Here is an 18,657-nt window from a genome sequence, read left to right as displayed (position 1 = left end):
CTGAGAAGAAAAAGAGACACCCATTTTAGAATTTCTATGTATTATTTTCGTCTTTTCAACTTACGACCCGGACGTCGGGACGGAACCCCGTCGTAAGTCGAGGAGAGACTGTACTTGCTCTTGATTCTGCCCACCATACATTAAACAAGAAGAGGCTTGTAAAATTTAAAAAATATATATTTTATAGCAACTTTTTGTATATTTGTGACTCAAAAGTTGCTACTTAGGTTTGTATTTTTAGTAAGCTGACTAAAGTGTTTCAGCCAGGATTTTGAGACAATTATTTAAAGTAAGTAAGTGGAACACTTAAACTTATCTCATTTTATCCATATTGCCCAAGTATAAGTCATCATTTTCATCGCTGTTTTGAGACCATTTTCCACACTTGTGTGGGTTAAGTAGGATTAACTACATATATTGAATGATTGAGAAATAGGCTTGGATACAGGTATAGGATGTAATGAGAAGAATTTGTTTGCACAGTACAGTACAGTATCCATCATTTGTATATAAGTTACATAGTTTTAGGTTGAAGGCCATAATAGTCGACTATGGGAAGGGTCTCCAGAACAGTGCTAATGGAGGAAGGCTCTCATGAGACAAAAGAAGATGAAGAAGAGATTTTACATTGACTATAGGATCGTAATCATGCTTGAAACTACTGTACTGTATTTTAATGTCCTCAAAAATCAGAGTCTGTATGCATGAGTCCAAAGTAAGAATTTGTCTGGGTTCAGATCTACAGAATTTTTTTTCAGCCACTTATCGGCTTACTAGGCGTTCGGGCGGTTGGTACAGGAGGAAACCGGAGACCGAGAAACTTGTGATGTTTTCTAGTGAGGGTCACACTGGATAGCACCCTTGTCACGTGTGTCCAGGCTGAGGCTCGAGCCCTTAACATATTGGTGAGAGTTACGCGTGTTGCCGCTGTAATAAAAAAAAAAGGTTTCCTGAGAATTGAATCCCATTTGGTACACTATATACTGACTGTACAAGGTAGTGTAAATATTTTTGTGTGTATGTGTAAGAGAGAGAGAGAGAGAGCACTTACTATTAGAACAAGTGTGATAGATAATTGTCTCCAGGTTGAATTTTATCTGCATTATTAAAAACAAAATAAAAATCATACCAAGTGAATATTTAATGATTTTATTCTTAAAATTTAAATTGTATACAGTATAGTTATAATGTTAATATGAATAGGAATTAATATCCTTAATATAACCTAGACCAATTTAATGTGATATCCTCTCTCATCCTGTACTGTTCAGACCTAACCACATAGGAGTGACTAATCGAACTGCTTATATGGTGTTCATACAAGAGAGTTGGGTAGGTTTATGTGTATGTACAGTACTTCTTAACTATGAAGAGTTAGTTATGTGAATGTACTGTAGATTATTAATTTTAGCTAGTTATGTGAATGTAAATTATTAATTTTAGTTATGGGAATGTATATTATTAATTTTAGCTAGTTATGTGAATGTAGATTGAAGATTTTAGATTAGCATTTATTCAAAACTATTGTGTACTGTATATATATATTATAAAAAAAAAATAACAATCTTGGATGTGTGCTCACTGCTGTATGGTAGAGGTGGTGAAGAGTATACAGTATGTGTAGAACTCTGAAAGTCTTTAGTGATTTATGAAGAACTAATTTGTCACTGTATCATACACTGTACAAGGTGTCTCATAGGTTACACACCATTGGAAAATTAATCTCTCTCTCCAAATCAACAAAGATGGTAATGAAATTAATACTCTTATGCCTTGGTGATGTCAATTAGATTCTTCTCTAATTGATTGGTATGTAGTATCTGGCATTCCATACAAGAATATTAAACTCATTCATTCCTTTAGTGTTGATTTCAGATTTATCGTTGTTGATTCATTGTGATTCCCTCCCCAGAGAAAGAGAAAAATAGGGAAGAGGAGAGAGAGAGAGGGAGATAATTGATTTTCCTATGGTGTGTGATGTACTGTATGGGATACCCCATACAGTATTTCATTATATCGTACTTGTAGGTAACATTAACAACCAATTATGTCGATTTTTTATTTGTTGAAACTTTGTTGTGCAATAGTTGTTTGGTATTTAACTTCTCTGTGCAAAGGTACCATGAAATTGAGGACGAGGCCGCAACTTTAATCTTTGTAGTAACTATAGTAACTCAAAAGTATGTTTACTAAGTGTTTGTTTATACATCCTGATTCATTATCTTTCCAGAATTCAGATTTGGAAACTTTAGAATATTTAATTACATGCCCGGAAGTATGTGATATGTTAATGGTCCAATAATTACTAAGTGTCTTAAAGTTGGTGCCTTAACCTAAGTAGAAATTATCAAGCGGTACAAAATTCACTTTAGACATGTATAGAGTTTTGTATAAGTTGTAAAATATAAGTACAAAATTTGTTTAGTAATTGAACATAAACAGTGTGCCTTTAAATGTTCTATTAGACACTTTACTGGATGCTTTCTATATACAGTAAGCAAGTGGACAGTATTCCTCAAATTATTTTATAATTGTATGCACTATAAGGCCAAAGAATGTGTCCTTGATTCTGGTCTACCGTAATGTACAAAACAAACTGCATTTTATCCATAAACACATTTTAATTTCCTGAATGTATTGGTTATGGTATAATATCTTGTGAATAAGTATATGTCTATCTCCTTCTGATATATCCCTTATGTTATCGTATCTCTTCACTTTAGTCTATGAAAAATATCTCCTTAGGTATTCCCTTTGTGTCTTTCCCTCTTCATCTGAGTATTCTTGCCTAAGTGTTGAGTATAGTCATTACTTCTCAGATGTTCAGGAGATAAGATTTGGGTCATAGGGTGAAAGGTCAAGGTCACAGCTAAAAACTGACTACCTATATAAATGTGAATGAAAATGCAGTTCATCCATTAAATTTATTTAGAAATTAATAGTAATTGGTTGCCGGGAAATGCTGTAGGACTTGTATTTATTTATTGTACCAGTATATGATTATCACTCAATATACAGTATCATTAAAACAAAAACTCCTCAAATGTAGATTCACCTGAAATGGACTGTATAGGATTTAGACCTCCCAAGTCTGATATGCTACAGAGAAACCCAATTACTGTACCTGAACACAAATATGATTCACATGGCCAAGCAAACAGTGTGGCATGAAGGGAGGGAGTTGGCCATGTATGGTAGTTGAATGGTATAGAGAGGTCACTTGATCTGGGCTCCAGTTCCCCTTAGTAAGCTGCTTCTTGTTTATCTTGTAGTTATATAGGAGAAATTCATTGTTTTTATGTGTGTGTGTTATAGTTGTACTGTAATGCATAATATGTGATAAGTACATTTGTCACATGTTACAGGGAGTAAGAGGAAGGCTGGAAGTGTCACCAATGTAAAGGAATTTGAAAGGATTATATGTATGTGTTGATAGAGACGCATACACTGTAGTAAACAATGTACCGTGTATGATGAAGTCCCCATAACTGTTCACCATCATACCTCAACATGGCTCATGAATACCTGAGTTATTATCGTTTTTTATTATTATTTGTATTTTTTTTTAAACCAGATAATTTGATTCAAAAGACTGACTGACTGACTGACTGTTGCTCCATTCACTAGTGTTCACTCATCTGGACTATCCTCAGGTTAGATTAGGTTAGGTTATAGGCTAAGCTCACCTATCGTCAGGTTGAATTTGTGTAGATATGAGAGAATTTAATGCACATATATAAAGACTAGACTCTCGCTACGGAATAATAATGTCAATTAAATCACCCGTAAAAATCTAATGCCAAAGTCTCTGTTTTTTTCTCTAGGTGCTACATGAGAGGTGTGAGGTACTCCGGGCAAGAAGGAGATTAGGGACTTAGTGGACGAGATGTGTTTATTTATTATAATCTTCAAAACTTTCTTCGAATCTTTATTTTTATTGTATTTTATGTTCTTTTTTACTTTTGTTATTTGCCTACTTTTATTCTGTTTGTCAGAAAAGCCATAAATAGATTACATCATCACATTTGTCTATCTTCCAAAATTTCAATTAACTTTAGATTTTGGGGTAAATTTGGATTTATGCAAAACTTTTTAATATCCTGCTCTAAACATTTAACAAAATTAGTAATGTGTACAGTAATCATTTTTCCATCTTTGAGCGGGAATATTTTGTCGAGTTCTAAATGTTACATCGTACAGCAAAATGTTATAACTCAAAGCAGTAATGTCTAAAAATGGTTTATTTCACAGTAAAGTATAAACTGAGAACATTACATCTTAGAGCTGAGTGAACAAGATAGGCTTTTAACCCTTCCTTTTACCTGCTCTGATAATTTCCATCTAACATATAATAATACTGTGCTGTCATACCTCTACTGCACAAGCTCAGTCACATGGTAATGAGGGAATCACAGTCAAATCATTAGTAGTAGTTATCTTGGTTCAAAACTCCCCAGTCGTCCTTAATTAAGTCGGCAGCTTTCTCGGCGATCATAATGACGGGAGCGTTGGTGTTGCCCGAGACGAGGGCTGGCATGATGGAGGCGTCCACTACCCTGAGCCCTGACACACCACGCACCCTGCAAGACACCGGCGTTATCAATCAGTTTTATCTTTCCAGGTTTCTCTCTGGCGTCATTTTCATGTTTGTATTATTGTTCAATCACATTTGCAAACACCTGACCACAATGATATTCAATACAGTGAAGATTTGTGAATCATCATCATCACAGATTACATGAGTTAGGAGAAGAATATCTACCCTTGTTTGTCTGGATATTTATGAACCAGTTGGGTTTTACAATGTCACTGGTTATATATTACTATACTGTTTACATACTTGTTTACTAACCTAAGATGATAATCCACAACACCATAGGGATCACTGTCAGGGGCCATCTTGCAGGTGCCAACAGGGTGGAGGTAGCTGCGTGCCATATGAGTAACGTAACATTCCCAGTAGGTGTCACTACCATATGTCTCCCTCTCGCAGCCTGGCAAATGCTGTTTCACAAAATTAAAAGATAAACATAAGTGCATTCTTAATTTGAAAAGTTATTCTCATTTAAATAAGATAGCATTAGTCTTCCTATTCCTGTTGCACCTTAGTACACCAATTGGCTTAACCTGTAGGCCAGCACAGTAGTGAGAGTAGTCAGTAGATTTTCAGTAAAATGAGATCAGCACGCAGGAAGGGGTATGTACAGTATAGTATAGGTTTCAGTAGGAGACCATCAAGGAAATGTTACTGATGTGTTCATTGTTTCACAGACTTGGAAGGATATATAGTGTGAAGAGATAGATGAAAGTATAAGACTATTTATAATACTATACATGCATTACGTGTGTACCATAAGTGGCCCACAGTAAGATCCATTTTGTAAAGAATAGTGACAATAACTTGAACCTAGTCAAACAAAGATGGTTATTGAACAGCCTTGAACCTATATGATGCACCATAATTTGTTAACATACAACTTGGTGGGTTCAGTTTCCTTTTGTTATTTTTGTTACACAGTGAAACAATAATGAGCAGAAGTCATTTACCTTGTCATAAAACTTTGCTCCCAGGTCATGTGCAAGAGCTGAAGTGTTGCCAACTGCCAAAACAAACTTGATTCCTGTTGATTAGATTATTAATTTTAATGCTCAGAGACTGGCAATTAAAATCTTTAAGTATGTATTGTAAATATTGTCATAGTTTTTTGTTCTGATTTAGCCATTAATGGGCAGAAGTAAGATTTCAGAGTTAAATAAAAATCTCGTTGAATAGGAAGTGTGAAAAATGGAAGACGATTAGAATGTATGAAATGAGACAGTCAACAGTCTAACATTAAACAGTGTGTGAGAATGAGAGACAGCCTTACCATTAACCAGGGTCTTCAGGTCATCCCGATGACTAAGAAAGTTAGGGTCAATAACAGGAAGTTGCTGAGGGTCGCTGGACCTGAGAGTGAGGCTGCCACGACTCTTGGGCCTCATGATGTGACACTCCATAGTGAAGCCTTGTTTACCATACAAAGGTCTATAGTAATCTGTGAACTTCTGTTGAGAGAATTAGTTTGAAGATCGGGGTCTAATAAATGCTCTTAAATAAACATTTATGCATGTAATGTCCAATCTAAACCTAGTACCTGTAGCAGGGTCTTGCATTTAAGGGACCAGTTCAGAGGTGAAAAGTAGGTACTTTTCTGGGTGGTTTTGTTCGTTTTTTGAGTATGTGTGTTTACAAGAGACATTTAAAGAGTGTCTTGGGGGGGGGGGGGTTTCCAAAACTCATTTTCATATGAGGAGATGCCTTACGGGTTGGCAATATACTGTACTACCAACTAAGCACTGAAATCTGTTTTTAAGAATGAAATTGATGAATTAGTTGGTATTGATGAGAAAATAGAGATGTAACTACTAAGACAGCATAGGATAAATGTTGACCTCCTCAAAGTAAGAGTAAACTAGTTAGTACGACATTAGCAAAGACAGATTTTGAGGAGAGATGCGGGTAAATGGGTTCCCGCCCAAATAGGCCAAATGTGACCGAATAAATCAGGACGGGCCCCTTAAAGCTAATCATGATAACCAGGTTAGATTAGGGACAGTTAGAACTAGGACCTATTTATCCAGTTCAGGTGTAGGTCATTAGTGACAGGTAAAGATAGAAACGTGCTGGAAAACTAGTATAATAAATTAATTTGTATAACATTAATTTAGAGAGAGAACACTGATTTCATATATGTCAAGTTCAATTTACCTACTTTGTACAACTTACCCTGGGATCCATATTAGTTAGCTCTGGATTAAGAAACCCCCTGTCATAAAACATTGCAGGAGTTATTATGTGGCATTGCAAGTTGGGCCAATCGGGGTCTTCTTTAGATAAATCCCCTACAGCCACCCATGCACTCGTTTTTCCCCCTAATGGCTCGGTAAACGGTCCTGGGGGAATAAAATTTGACGTATCAAAACATCTCTAATAATAAACCACAGATTAAATAGTTATGCCCAAATATTTACATAGGAAGTACAATACAATACACAGTCAAGATATAATAGATAGTAAGGCCCCACGAGTCAGAGGCGACGTACCCGTTCTGGTATGGAGGTACTGAGCGAAGTAAGCCATGGGGTCAGGTTCTTTGAGGATTCCTGGAGGTACAGTCCATGTGAGACCAGCAACATTGAGATGGTCCTGAAGGTTCTGGCCTACACCTGGTAAGTCTGCCAATACCGGCACCTGTGACAACCCCAGAAACTCTTGTTACACCACATGTACAAAAGTAGGACATAATCAGTCTTGGTTTGAATTCTTTGAATAACAAGAGTATTCACTGAAAACAAAACCCACAAAGAGTCGTGCCAGTTACTCACCCGATGTTCCTTTAGGTGTTGTTTGGGTCCCACACCGGATAACATGAGGATCTTGGGTGATGCCAGAGTCCCGGCAGATAGTACCACTTCTCTGAGTGCCATCACTTTCATCAGCTGTTGAAGGTAATTTTTATTGTCTATAGTAAAGTAGAGAGAGATATGTGTACTTACACCTACTCTACAGTTACACATATACCATCCAGTCACAAAAATAGTCGCTGTTACTTAAAGGCTCAGTGAAACCATTCTAAGAGCACTATATTCCTTTATTTTCTAATCAATAAACTTTTTAGACTGATGCCACCACTATGTTTGCTATCCCAAAACCTTCCACTACATCTGGCATTCCCCTCACACCTGTCATTACACCTGCTTCTACCCAAACATTACCGACAAGTAAACAATGATAGCTATCTAAGATTTTGAAATCCAATAAAATCACATCACACATACCTTCCCTTTATGCATAAACTGTACACCTACAGCTCTCTTGTTCTGGTCCATCACAACCTGTAATGATATATGTACACAGTCATGAGTCAGCTGAAACCCTAACATCATTATATACTGTAGATCATTTCTGAGTGTTTATATCATTAATAATACAACTGTGAGTATTAATTGTTTGTATGTAAGTTGGATCATGCGGAATGCCGATATTACGGTAGTGCACAATGAAGATATCTGTACTTGATGTGAGGACTATTACAGGTAGTACAATACCAAGTTCTGTAGGTAAAAAAAAAGCATACAGTACTGTAAACATAAACTATAGTAATAAGTCTTGGACATACACAGTCTTTTAACCCCTCAAAGTATATCTGTATTACTGACTGGTGTTGTAACTCAAGGTGTATGATGTCTGTCCATACTCTGATTAGATATTTACTAGGTACGGTAAGTAAGATCACCATTCTGCCTCATTGTTGGACTGCTAATAGAGTAGTAAATGTGGAAATCTATTTGTGGGAAAACAGTATAATGGTTCAGTTAAAATAAAGTCCTGTAAATTTACCCACTCATAACATTAATGAAATCAGACCATTGATGATTTATTTCTCGTGTCTCAAGTCTGTCATTCAACACCACCATAACTCTGCTTTGGGTTTCAGTTTCAATTTGTATCCTTTCTTCTGCAGTTTCTCTAAATCCCACTTAATTTTATGCAGCTTTTTCCAGTTAATTTAAGTTTACCCTCATTGGGATAGTCTGCCCCCTGTGCATGCAAGGTCTTAGTTTGGGGTAGTAATCTAGTAACAAAACCCTTTAATTTCTCTTAAAATTTAGTCTTTTTGTACTGTATAGTCCACCACAGAGCAAGAAGTGATTTTTAGTTGTAAATAAGGAAATTCTGAGATAAAACACTATACAGTGCACAGGAAAATAACCGAACAAACATTACCTTATGAACGGTGGCGCTGTGCACAATATGTAGGTTGGGTCGAGTAGTTGCAGGTCTTAGGAAAGCTTCAGCTGTCGACCTTCTGATGCCATCAAGAATGGTATAATCTGCTGTTGCAAAACCTGGAATTTACTCGTAAAATTGTTTCACTTATATCTAATATGTTTTGCTATTCTATTATAAAAAGTAAAACATTTTTGTTCACTAGAAATTTGCATTTTCCCATATTGAGAACTCCTTTATGAGTTGTCCTTCCATTTCTTCTACCAAATTTTCTGTAGATTCCATTGTATGAGTATGTACTGTATTAACTTTACTATATTACTTAAGTGTAATCTAAACAAAGGATCTTCACCCTATAGAGTATATCCAACTTGTCCTGGGTTCAATTTCCACCTCGGGTCAGGTGTATGAAAGGTGTTTCTCTGGGTATTCAGCTTCCTTCTGCACTAACATAGGAAAATGAAGATTGTAACGAAGAACAGACCAGCTGCTTGAATGGAATATATATATATATATATATATATATATGTATATATATACTGTATATGTATATATGTATATATATGTATATGTATATATATATATGTATATGTATATATATATATATGTATATATGTATATATATATATACTGTATATATATATACTTAACCAATTTGATGTTTTCCGTTGGCATCGATGGTGTTGTACCCGAGCTGCTGGCCTGCACGGAGAAAGGCCTTAGTAAGAGTTGACAGTTTTTTGGTTGGAGTTACTGTTAGTGGACCTCCTCGACCGTGAAATATTTCTGTAGAAAACAAACAAAGGTGATTAGGAATTTATGGTGTGTTAAAGCAGGGTTGATTGAACACCTGTCAACTTATATACTGTACAGTATACCCCAAAATAACACCTTTGCTATGAAACATTGTCAGGTATTATAGTTATGGCAATAGATAGAATACTGTATATTTTTTAAGGTATACACTAAAGGTATGATAATTTCTCAATATACAGTGTATGAGCGTACTAATTTCCAGAATTCCAGCCATGATGAATTGTGCAGATGTACATATTCATGATGATGGAGCATAGCATCCAGATATTTCATAAATGAAAGTCATTGTGATAATTTTACCAAAGACTTAAGTTTCTGAAAGTAACAATCATTTTCAGCCTTGAAAGTAATGACAACTAACCACTATCCCCGTCTTGTGGCCCCCGATAGTCCTCAGACTTCTTGAAGTATGGCAGGACAGAGAGGTAGTCCCAGCCAGGGTTGCCCAGAGCAGCCCACCTGTCGTAATCCTGTCTGCTGCCTCGTTTGTACACCATTCCACTCGTACTTGACGACCCTCCTAGCATCCGACCTTGGAGAAGTCTCTCACTCTGTAGGTATACTAAACACTATTAAAACACTTTCATATATATATATATATATATATATATATATATATATATATATATATATATATATATATATATATATATATATATATATATATTGATAAAATCACACGGGAAAATGGAAACAACGGAGTACCTTAGCTTTCGTCTTTATTCAAGACATCTTCAGAGGCAACTGGATTACATGGACAGAGAGAGGCTTAAATATACAGGGTGGCCTAAAAACATGAGGTCAGGTCATAATGATGACATCCACTAATCCCCACACCAACACACACGTAGAGGAGCTTAAGAGAAGGGTGGTGACGTGACTAGACAGGTCAGGTCAGAAAAAAGGGACCCACAAAATAACTATCATACATCAGTAGTAGGACCACCATGTTGAGCTTTGAAAAGGAATGCGAGACGTTCCTATTGGGTCACATGATTGCGTCTTCAGTTTGTGTTGTGTAAGTTGTAACCGCTTCCGCTGGTTGGAACTTGTAGGTCAGTAAAAAGAACTCGGCTATTCTTGGCAGGTGGGCATAAATCACTGGAAATCACATGACTTACTCATGCCATTAACTTCATAATAGGTTATTGCATGGTGAAAAGGTCATAGGAAAACCAACTATTTCCCCAGTAATTTGGAAATAATTTCGCTGCGCTAGATTTGTGGATGATTGTGGAATCCGTGAACCTAATAATTGGTAAGAACTTTTCATGTGCTTGAATGACTGGCAAATACTATTCAGTGTCGGAAAGTGAAAGACGCTTCCTGTAAGGCATAGTAATCAAAAGACAAGTTCTCCGCTGATAATATTTGGCTGGCATCTGTCAATGTATATTAGGTAGTTTCTCGGTATTATGAAATTTCTAAAAGTAATTACTGTATAATAAAAGTGAATTTGCTTACCTTCTACTTGAGAAAGTCTAGCTTATGCTATTTTTAACTTTGTTTTAAGAATAATAATGATGATATGCAAGAGTTTGGCTTTAAAAAGTTGTATTATGTAACCAAGACTAACGAATGTAGTGTTGGTTTGGTAAGGTAAATTATGTGACTCGTTATTCCAGTAACTTAAAAGCACCGTGTTGGTGTATATTTTAAGATTATCTCTCCGCTTCATGTACACAATTTTGATTACGGTTCTGTATTCCGTTATTTAAATAATACTAATGTTTATTATAACCTGACCCTCAAATTTCGAATTTACAGAATGAAATCACAACACCTTGGCGCTAAAGAAACGAATTACCAGTGTCACTTACCCTCCCGACGAAATTTTTATGTGAGTGTCTCTGTGGAGTGATGTGATACTGCCAGCCCAGGTCGTTAGGGAGGTAGAAAGCCAAGGAGAGGGCAGGAACGTAACTCTCCAAAGTCGGGGGGCCCCCAGCCTCCAGCAGTAGTACCCGCCAGTTGTTTACTTCAGAGAGACGGGCAGCCACTACACTACCTCCTGACCCACTGCCCACTGTGACACCGAAGGACAGGTATGAATGAATTACCTGCGTCACGTACTCCTTCAGATTAACCCTCAAGTAAATTAATCTCAGGGCTAATCTTCAGGTGATCCAAAGCAACTTTACTGTGGTAATTTGGTTTGTGATTGATGCTGTTCTGTAATGTTTCAAGTGGTGTTATTTGTCTTGGTAGCTGGTTTATTTTTAATATTAATAAGAAAAACTGAGAAAAACAAATTAGTAAATGAAAACCAATGTAGTTGTATAAGAGAGGTTAGGAAGGCACAACTTACCTACAATGAAGTCATAATATGGGGAGATGGTTGTAGTGAAATGGAAGGATCTGTAGCCAGCCTGCCTTACCACGCCCACCAGCAACACACGTACCAGCGGCATCACCAGCACACTTAACCACCGTCCCACTGACAACATTTTCAATCACCGCCTGGGAATAGTCACACGTATTTTAAATCTTCCTTCTTCACTCTTGACTTGTCTCGGTCCTATATTTTTTTTAAGTAATATTTATTTTCGTTTCAGTTGTTTCACTCATTAAGATGTAAGCAACTTTATTTGTTCTTAATTTAACAAACGTTTTATCTGGGGACTTTCGGGTCTGGCTCGGTCACGTTTCTCTGCCGGGTAACGAGCTTCAAGGGCATTATATTGTATTACTTAACGTGCAAGTTTCTCTTTCTATTTTTTTTATTACTGTTACAACTTTCACAGATATGTTTATAGTTGACAAATAAATGGATATCTGAATAATAATAATAATAATATACAGGAATTAGTGGACTAAATCAAAACAGTTCAGAATAACAAAATACGATCGAAGAAGAACTAGAGAACAGACGATAGGATTAATGCATAGAATAATAACGATAACTGCATTAAACGATCCAGACACTACACAGTCGAACTGAATATAAGAGTTGAGGCAGTGTAGAACAAAGGTAAAACAACATTCTTACTATATAACACTCGAGGCTAGGTCACAACCATAGAACAGCCAGTAACACGTTAAATTAGACAAAAGTTCACAACATTTCACAATAATACAATTTTTGAACGCGATATGGCGGAGAACAGCAGAGTCCAAATAGAAAATCTTAAACTACGGAAAATCACATCCAGGTTTTGTAAAGGAGGAACCTAACACTTCCGACTAGTACCTAAATGAACACTGACAGGACTCAAAACCTGCAGACGAGGAAGCACTACACTTTTGAACACAACGCAACTCTGAAAAGCGGGTAAATGCTTCGTATAGAAGAAACTGGTACCTTTCCACAGCGATAAGTACCTTCATCAACAATACTGATATGACGCCGAATAGAACTGTTAAATCTGTAGAATGGAAACCGCAAATACAAAAACACAACATGATAAACTGATAGCGTACATGATCGTGAAGATGTTTACACTTTCCACAGCGACAAGTACCTACAATGACGCGACAGAAAATATTGCACATTACAGAGGAGAAAAAATACACACATTACAGACTACATCACGATACAGCCATGTGCTTCGTGAAGAGAGACGGACACTACGCTAAGCTCACCAGCGACAATAACCCACAACACCACAGGCAACACTGAAACATTCCCACTCCTGGTCTATCGTTGGCAACACAGCGAGAACGCATCCACCTTGACCTCCTGCCCAGGGCACCTGACGAGGTCACCACAACACAACCCAACCCAGGTAACATGGGCTAAATTTACCATGTCAGTTGTCATCACATCAAATACAGTATCTTGAGTTGATATTTTAAGCTTTAGGATATGAGAAAATAAATATACTGTACAAAATAGGATGAACTGAGAATTGTGCAACATTGAAACGGCAGCAAAATGAACTAGTCATCAGCCAGAGAATTTAGAGGATATTGATACTGCAACAAAGACTAATTACAGGGCTGGGCTTCTTATAGTCACTCGTAGGACGAATTTTAATATAAAATACTACATACGCTATAAAAAGTTTGTCATAATATGACTCATAATCGGCGCAGCACTATTAGGATGTGTTGAACCTGATGACAAATCCACAAGGAGGTGCTAAGGCGACAACTGTGTTAGGCGTACGGTAAATATGGGTTAGTACTTTCACCTTCATGACATTCGCGTTATTTCACCTGCCTGTATATATTCTCGTATATATTTACTTCGAATTTTACACCCGAATGAGTGACGCTTCATTGGTATTCTTATTGTTATGGATCCAATACAGTTGCTTGCATACTTTATTAATGTCATTTCGTCTATGTTTTCACAGTAACCTATTTTTTTTACAATACCGCATAATATTGTAGTTATTATTCCTTATTCACAGTAGACTTGTTGCTCTTCAGTATTCTGGTCTTCCCGTCGTATGCAGTGTTTATTGTTATCTTGCCTTCATTTACTATTTTCATTCCTCTTTTATACCTATACTTATATATTTGTTCTTAAGTTTTAATCGTTAATGACTATCATATTTCCTAAACTTAAAAGACCTTGAACCTTATACATTTTAAGTTCAATATCAACAACTTCAACTTGCTTTTCACTTTGGGTATCTGTGTCTCATTCTGAACTATTTTTTTTTGTGTGTGTATCTAATTTCCTGCCACTGGTCAGTCTGTCTTGTCCATTTTTTTATATATTTATATTACCGTATACCCTTGACCATTCCTGCTGCCTGAACAGCGAGTCATCTAAACCTCTAGTCTGATAAGTTTAGGGTAAGCTGTGTTAAAGACTAGATTAAGTTTGGTTAAATTAGGTCAGTTGATTGAAAATGTCCAAAGGAGAGCCACCAAGCCACCTCAGCAACCCTGAGAGATTATTGCTTAGCTTATACTACAGACGGGCAAGGGGGGACCTAATTGAGGTATATAAACATCTCAAGGGGCACTACTCAGTCGACCATACCTGGAGTTGGCGGACTCTCGCCCCACAAAGGGTCACAGCTCAAGGTTGAAGAAACCCCAAGTCCAGAAAACTGCGAGGGGTAACTTTTTCGGAGTGAGAGTTGTGGCGGCACCGAGTGTGAGCTCTTTCAAGACCATACTTGGTTCAAGTATATTCAGGAGCCAGGTCATGGCCTGTACTTGCCAACAGTAACAGACGTGACCGATCGCCCAGGCGGCTAACGAGCCGATCAGTGGTGAGAAGGTTAGATTCAGTTAAATTAGGGCTAGGTTAGATTCAGTTAAATTGGGGCTAGGTTAGTGTAAATTGAATATACAGGTAACGCGGTTAGTATGTTAAGATGAAGATTTGTGTGAATGTGAAAAAAGTCAGTTATGTCTTAATAACCTTCAACAACTAAGGTCTAAACATTCAGTAAGTCACTGTACACAACAAGAATCCAAACTTTACTGACCATTTTACTTCTCTCTACATCTAGTAATAGAGAGAGCAAAAACTTAATGGTATACTTGAGAGAACTTGATTATCGGCCCAACAGTGAAAGTGTCGAGTGGCTGCTTCTGGCGGCCTTGAAAGGTTTTAAGTACGTTTTGAGTGCGATGACGTAATCGCTGCAGTACGATGGCAACTGTAAAGTTTAATGTTATTCGTGGGTGCAGGTTAAATGTACACAAATTCTTGGTAATATTCTTCAACCTTACCTATTATGATTAGTTGCTGTAATAATAGTAATCGTAGTTGTATTGTTTCCAGTGTCATAATTTCTTCCTATTACTCACATATTTCTCAAACAACTTAAACTGCACCTTTTTGTGATATTGTATACGTAGATTAATTGTGAACAGTAAGTCAGTATATTTGCCTTTGTCTTCGAAGAGCCAACAGCAAGGCTATAATGAACAGTGAGATTCGCTGAAATATGAAGTGAAATTTGGGGAAGTTTTCGTCCTTTGTTGTTGCTTTTTATAATGTTTGTTACATCAGAACGTCTGCACTTACTTAAATCTAGTATAGACGGACAAGGGGTGATTTAGAAGAAGTTAAGCACCGCAGAAAACATCAACTACTTACTTTTGAACTCTTGGAATAACCTGCCATCGTCCTAGCTAGTATTAATGTAAAGAAAACGTATTCGGCAAAGTAACCATAGAAAAACGTGATAACTTTAGGGCTAACTATACCAAATCTTTATATCCTTTGATTGTTGTTACTTTATTTACTCTTTTCATCTCGTTATTTTTTTCAGTTTACAGGTAATCGAACTGTCGCTAATTCCTAATTTGTTCACCGATTATAATATGGCGTTAGGAACAAATTTCAAGGTGAGGAACTAAGTTTTATTTATTATTTTATATTATTTGCGTAATACTAACTATACCCAAGGAACATTTATTGTATTTACAAATCAATTTCACATGTTGACATAAACTCACTTTCAGTTTCCATTCAACGATGGATAACTGTCTGTACACAAAAAAGGTGATTATAATCTTTTAATGAAATAACCTGGGGTGCCTGATCTTCAAGTGCTCCTGTTAATTTACGTTGTATTTTCTTCAACACGAATTTAAAGCCTAATTACTTCTCTATAATTAAAGCTTAATATCCCAAGGTTAAAAATTACACTAACACCTCTCGCCTTTTCGTGTCACCAAATCGTGAAAATTTCAAGCCAACCAACTTTTGAGAATTTATCACTTAGTTATACATACGAAATTAGATGCGGCTACTTAACCGTGTATTTCCGGCCGGTCAGACTACTTCACCGGGAAACCAGTCTTGACGAGCTCAGCGATCGTTTATTCGGCTAATTCGTGTGCCGTTCTAGCATTTCACGGTAAGTATATATTTCTTATTGTGAAAACAATGTATTGCAAGAATTCATATAATTTAAGTTATCGTCAATGTGAATGTGGAAGAATTAGTTTCCTGTCGGTGGGTTATTTTTTCTGTCATAAGAATTTAAATCTACAAAAGAGTCTGACATATTCAGAGTAACAATATTAAAGGCAATTAAAAGTACTGTTGTCTTTGTATTATTTATTTACAATACATAAAGTCCCCTTAATCAGCCCCTAAACCACGACACAGCCCCGTGTAGTGGGGCGTGGCACATAAGTGTCGGGGGGTCTCGCAAGGTTAACTTAAACCCTACACCGAGACGCTCTAAGCGGTCATTTATGAGTCGTCTCAACATAAATGAACTGGCGTAGTGTTCTTTTATCCTTTCTTGGAACATCATGCAGTCACTTTCATCCTCGTATTTGAGAAGGAGGCCCATGGTGATACAAATTACAAATAGTATGATTAGGGTGTAAAGACAACAACGGACTACACCCCAGCGCCGGCGTGGCACAGTGGTGGTAGAGCCCGTTGAGTCGCCCTCACCCGTGTTGTCTACTTTGTGGTCGTCCTTCACTTGCTCGTCAGTGGAAGTTGTATAGAGGGTCAACCTTTCCAAAACCTCTTCCATTGAAGGGCGATGGTGGGCCTCGGGGTTAATCATGCTAAAGGCGATTTCGTACAACACAGAGGGCAAGTGCCGTCGTTCAACTAGGAACCAATCGATCAACTTACCCACTGCATATACATCCGCGGACGCTTCAGCTGTGACGCCAGAGTGAAAGAGTTCTGGGGCATGGAACTCATTAATGGACGAATGTTTTAATTGTGGAGTGCCAATTTTTAAGGAGTTACCGAAGTCAATCATATGGACCTCGATGTCCCCATTTTCATTTTCCTCCACATACAAGTTGTTTCCCTTGATATCCCCATGAAGAAAACCAGCCTGGTGAATTTCGTTTAAACTCTTGAAGAGAGCGATAAGACTTCCAATGAACTGGTCCTGGGAGCATTGTTTGGCATACTCCATGAACAGTTGACCCCGTGTATACGTCATTACGTATGCCGGGAAATCCTTACATTGGTAAAGAACTAGCGGGGCGCCTCCAGCACCGTTTAACTCCATAAGGACTTTTTGCTCGTCCAGCAAGGAAGTAAATTCATCCTTGGCCCTTTTACAACACACCAGTAAACCGTCTAATTCAAACAAATGGACAATCCCGACCTCTCCCTCCCCGAGAAAATGTCGCACCCTACTTTGCTTTATTATTTCGCATAACTCATCTTGAGTTACTATTATGGGTGGACTCGTTTTTGAGCTTGCGGAAAAACAATTTGAAAATAGAGAAAACATTTTTGAGTGTTTAGAACAGTAATTACTTTAGCTTGTTGACTTGCACACAGGTATAACTCTGAGATCCGGCAACAAAAACTTAAACAGGTTGGAATGTTGACGTCAAATGGTGTAACTCATTATAGAAGGGAGAAATAGTATTGGTGTTGTAGTGAACATGTAGTACTGTAATAGTGTTGTAGTAAAGGTTTGTACTGTAGTGTTGTAGTGACCATAAAGTACTAGTGTTATAGTGAACATGAATACTAGTGTTGTAGTGAACATGTAGTACTGTATTGGTGCTGAAGTAAATGTTTGTACTGTAGTGCCCATGTAGTGCTGGTGTTGTAGTGAGCTTGTAGTACTGTAATGGTGCTGTAGTAAAGATTTGTATTGTAGTGACCATAAAGGACTAGTGTTGTAGTGAACATGTAGTACTAGTGTTGTAGTGAACATGTAGTACTAGTATTGTAGTGAACATGTGGTACTGTATTGGTGCTGAAGTAATTGTTTGTACTGTCTTGTTGTAGTGAACACATAATGCTAATGTTGTAGTGAGCATGTAGTACTAGTGCTGTAGTGAACATGTAGTACTAGTGCTGTAGTGAACATGTAGTACTAGTGTTGTAGTGAGCATGTAGTACTAGTGTTGTAGTGAACATGTAATACTAGTGTTGTAGTGAACATGTGGTACTGTATTGGTGATGTAGTAAATGTTTGTACTGTCTTGTTGTAGTGAACATGTGGTACTGTATTGGTGTTGTAGTAAAGGTTTGTACTGTCTTGTTGTAGTGAACATGTGGTACTAGTGTTGTAGTGAACATGTAGTATTAGTGTTATAGTGAACATGTAGTACTAGTGTTGTAGTGAGCATGTAGTACTAGTGTTGTAGTGAGCATGTAGTACTAGTGTTGTAGTGAGCATGTAGTACTAGTGTTGTTGTGAACATGTAGTACTAGT

The 18,657-nt window shown here is 37.2% G+C and overlaps 1 protein-coding gene across 9 annotated transcripts; it reads right to left on the bottom strand.

The window, feature by feature from the left end:
* Window positions 1–40: 40 nt before the first annotated feature.
* On the bottom strand, window positions 41–13,208 carry LOC121856365 (glucose dehydrogenase [FAD, quinone]-like). 9 transcript variants are annotated; one of them, XR_006086959.1, is made up of 15 exons: window positions 13,169–13,195; window positions 11,895–12,361; window positions 11,407–11,612; window positions 9,948–10,137; window positions 9,422–9,556; window positions 8,768–8,889; window positions 7,819–7,875; window positions 7,366–7,479; window positions 7,084–7,231; window positions 6,767–6,933; window positions 5,868–6,045; window positions 5,548–5,621; window positions 4,853–5,004; window positions 4,372–4,580; window positions 41–927 (listed from the first exon to the last, which is right to left on the bottom strand). XR_006086959.1 is itself a non-coding variant. In XM_042351886.1 (14 exons), exons 2-14 carry the CDS (start codon window positions 12,031–12,033, stop codon window positions 4,424–4,426), a joined length of 1,839 nt encoding a protein of 612 aa, XP_042207820.1. In that variant the 5' UTR covers window positions 12,034–12,046; window positions 13,169–13,208; the 3' UTR covers window positions 4,227–4,423. The 9 variants fall into 9 exon arrangements, 8 of the variants coding, with proteins under 8 accessions (XP_042207820.1, XP_042207813.1, XP_042207819.1 ...); XM_042351886.1 differs by lacking the exon at window positions 41–927 and having other exon boundaries at window positions 4,227–4,580; window positions 11,895–12,046; window positions 13,169–13,208; XM_042351879.1 differs by lacking the exon at window positions 41–927 and having other exon boundaries at window positions 4,227–4,580.
* Between the last annotated feature and the right edge of the window lie 5,449 nt (window positions 13,209–18,657).

The sequence above is a fragment of the Homarus americanus genome, unplaced genomic scaffold, assembly GCF_018991925.1.
Source record: "Homarus americanus isolate GMGI-L3 unplaced genomic scaffold, GMGI_Hamer_2.0 scaffold48220, whole genome shotgun sequence".
Taxonomy (NCBI): Eukaryota; Metazoa; Arthropoda; class Malacostraca; order Decapoda; family Nephropidae; genus Homarus; species Homarus americanus.
Note: the sequence above shows the minus strand (reverse complement) of the source record. Positions and strands in the feature narration are given on the sequence as shown.

Coding starts and splice junctions, on each gene's coding strand:
- LOC121856365 (XM_042351886.1), bottom strand. CDS start 12,033: ATGTTGTCAGTGGGACGGTGGTTAAGTGTGCTGGTGATGCCGCTGGTA. Junction 11,613..11,894: donor ATATTATGACTTCATTGTAG/GTAAGTTGTGCC, acceptor TCGGTGTCACAG/TGGGCAGTGGGTCAGGAGGT. Junction 6,934..7,083: donor GTACCTCCATACCAGAACGG/GTACGTCGCCTC, acceptor TTATTCCCCCAG/GACCGTTTACCGAGCCATTA.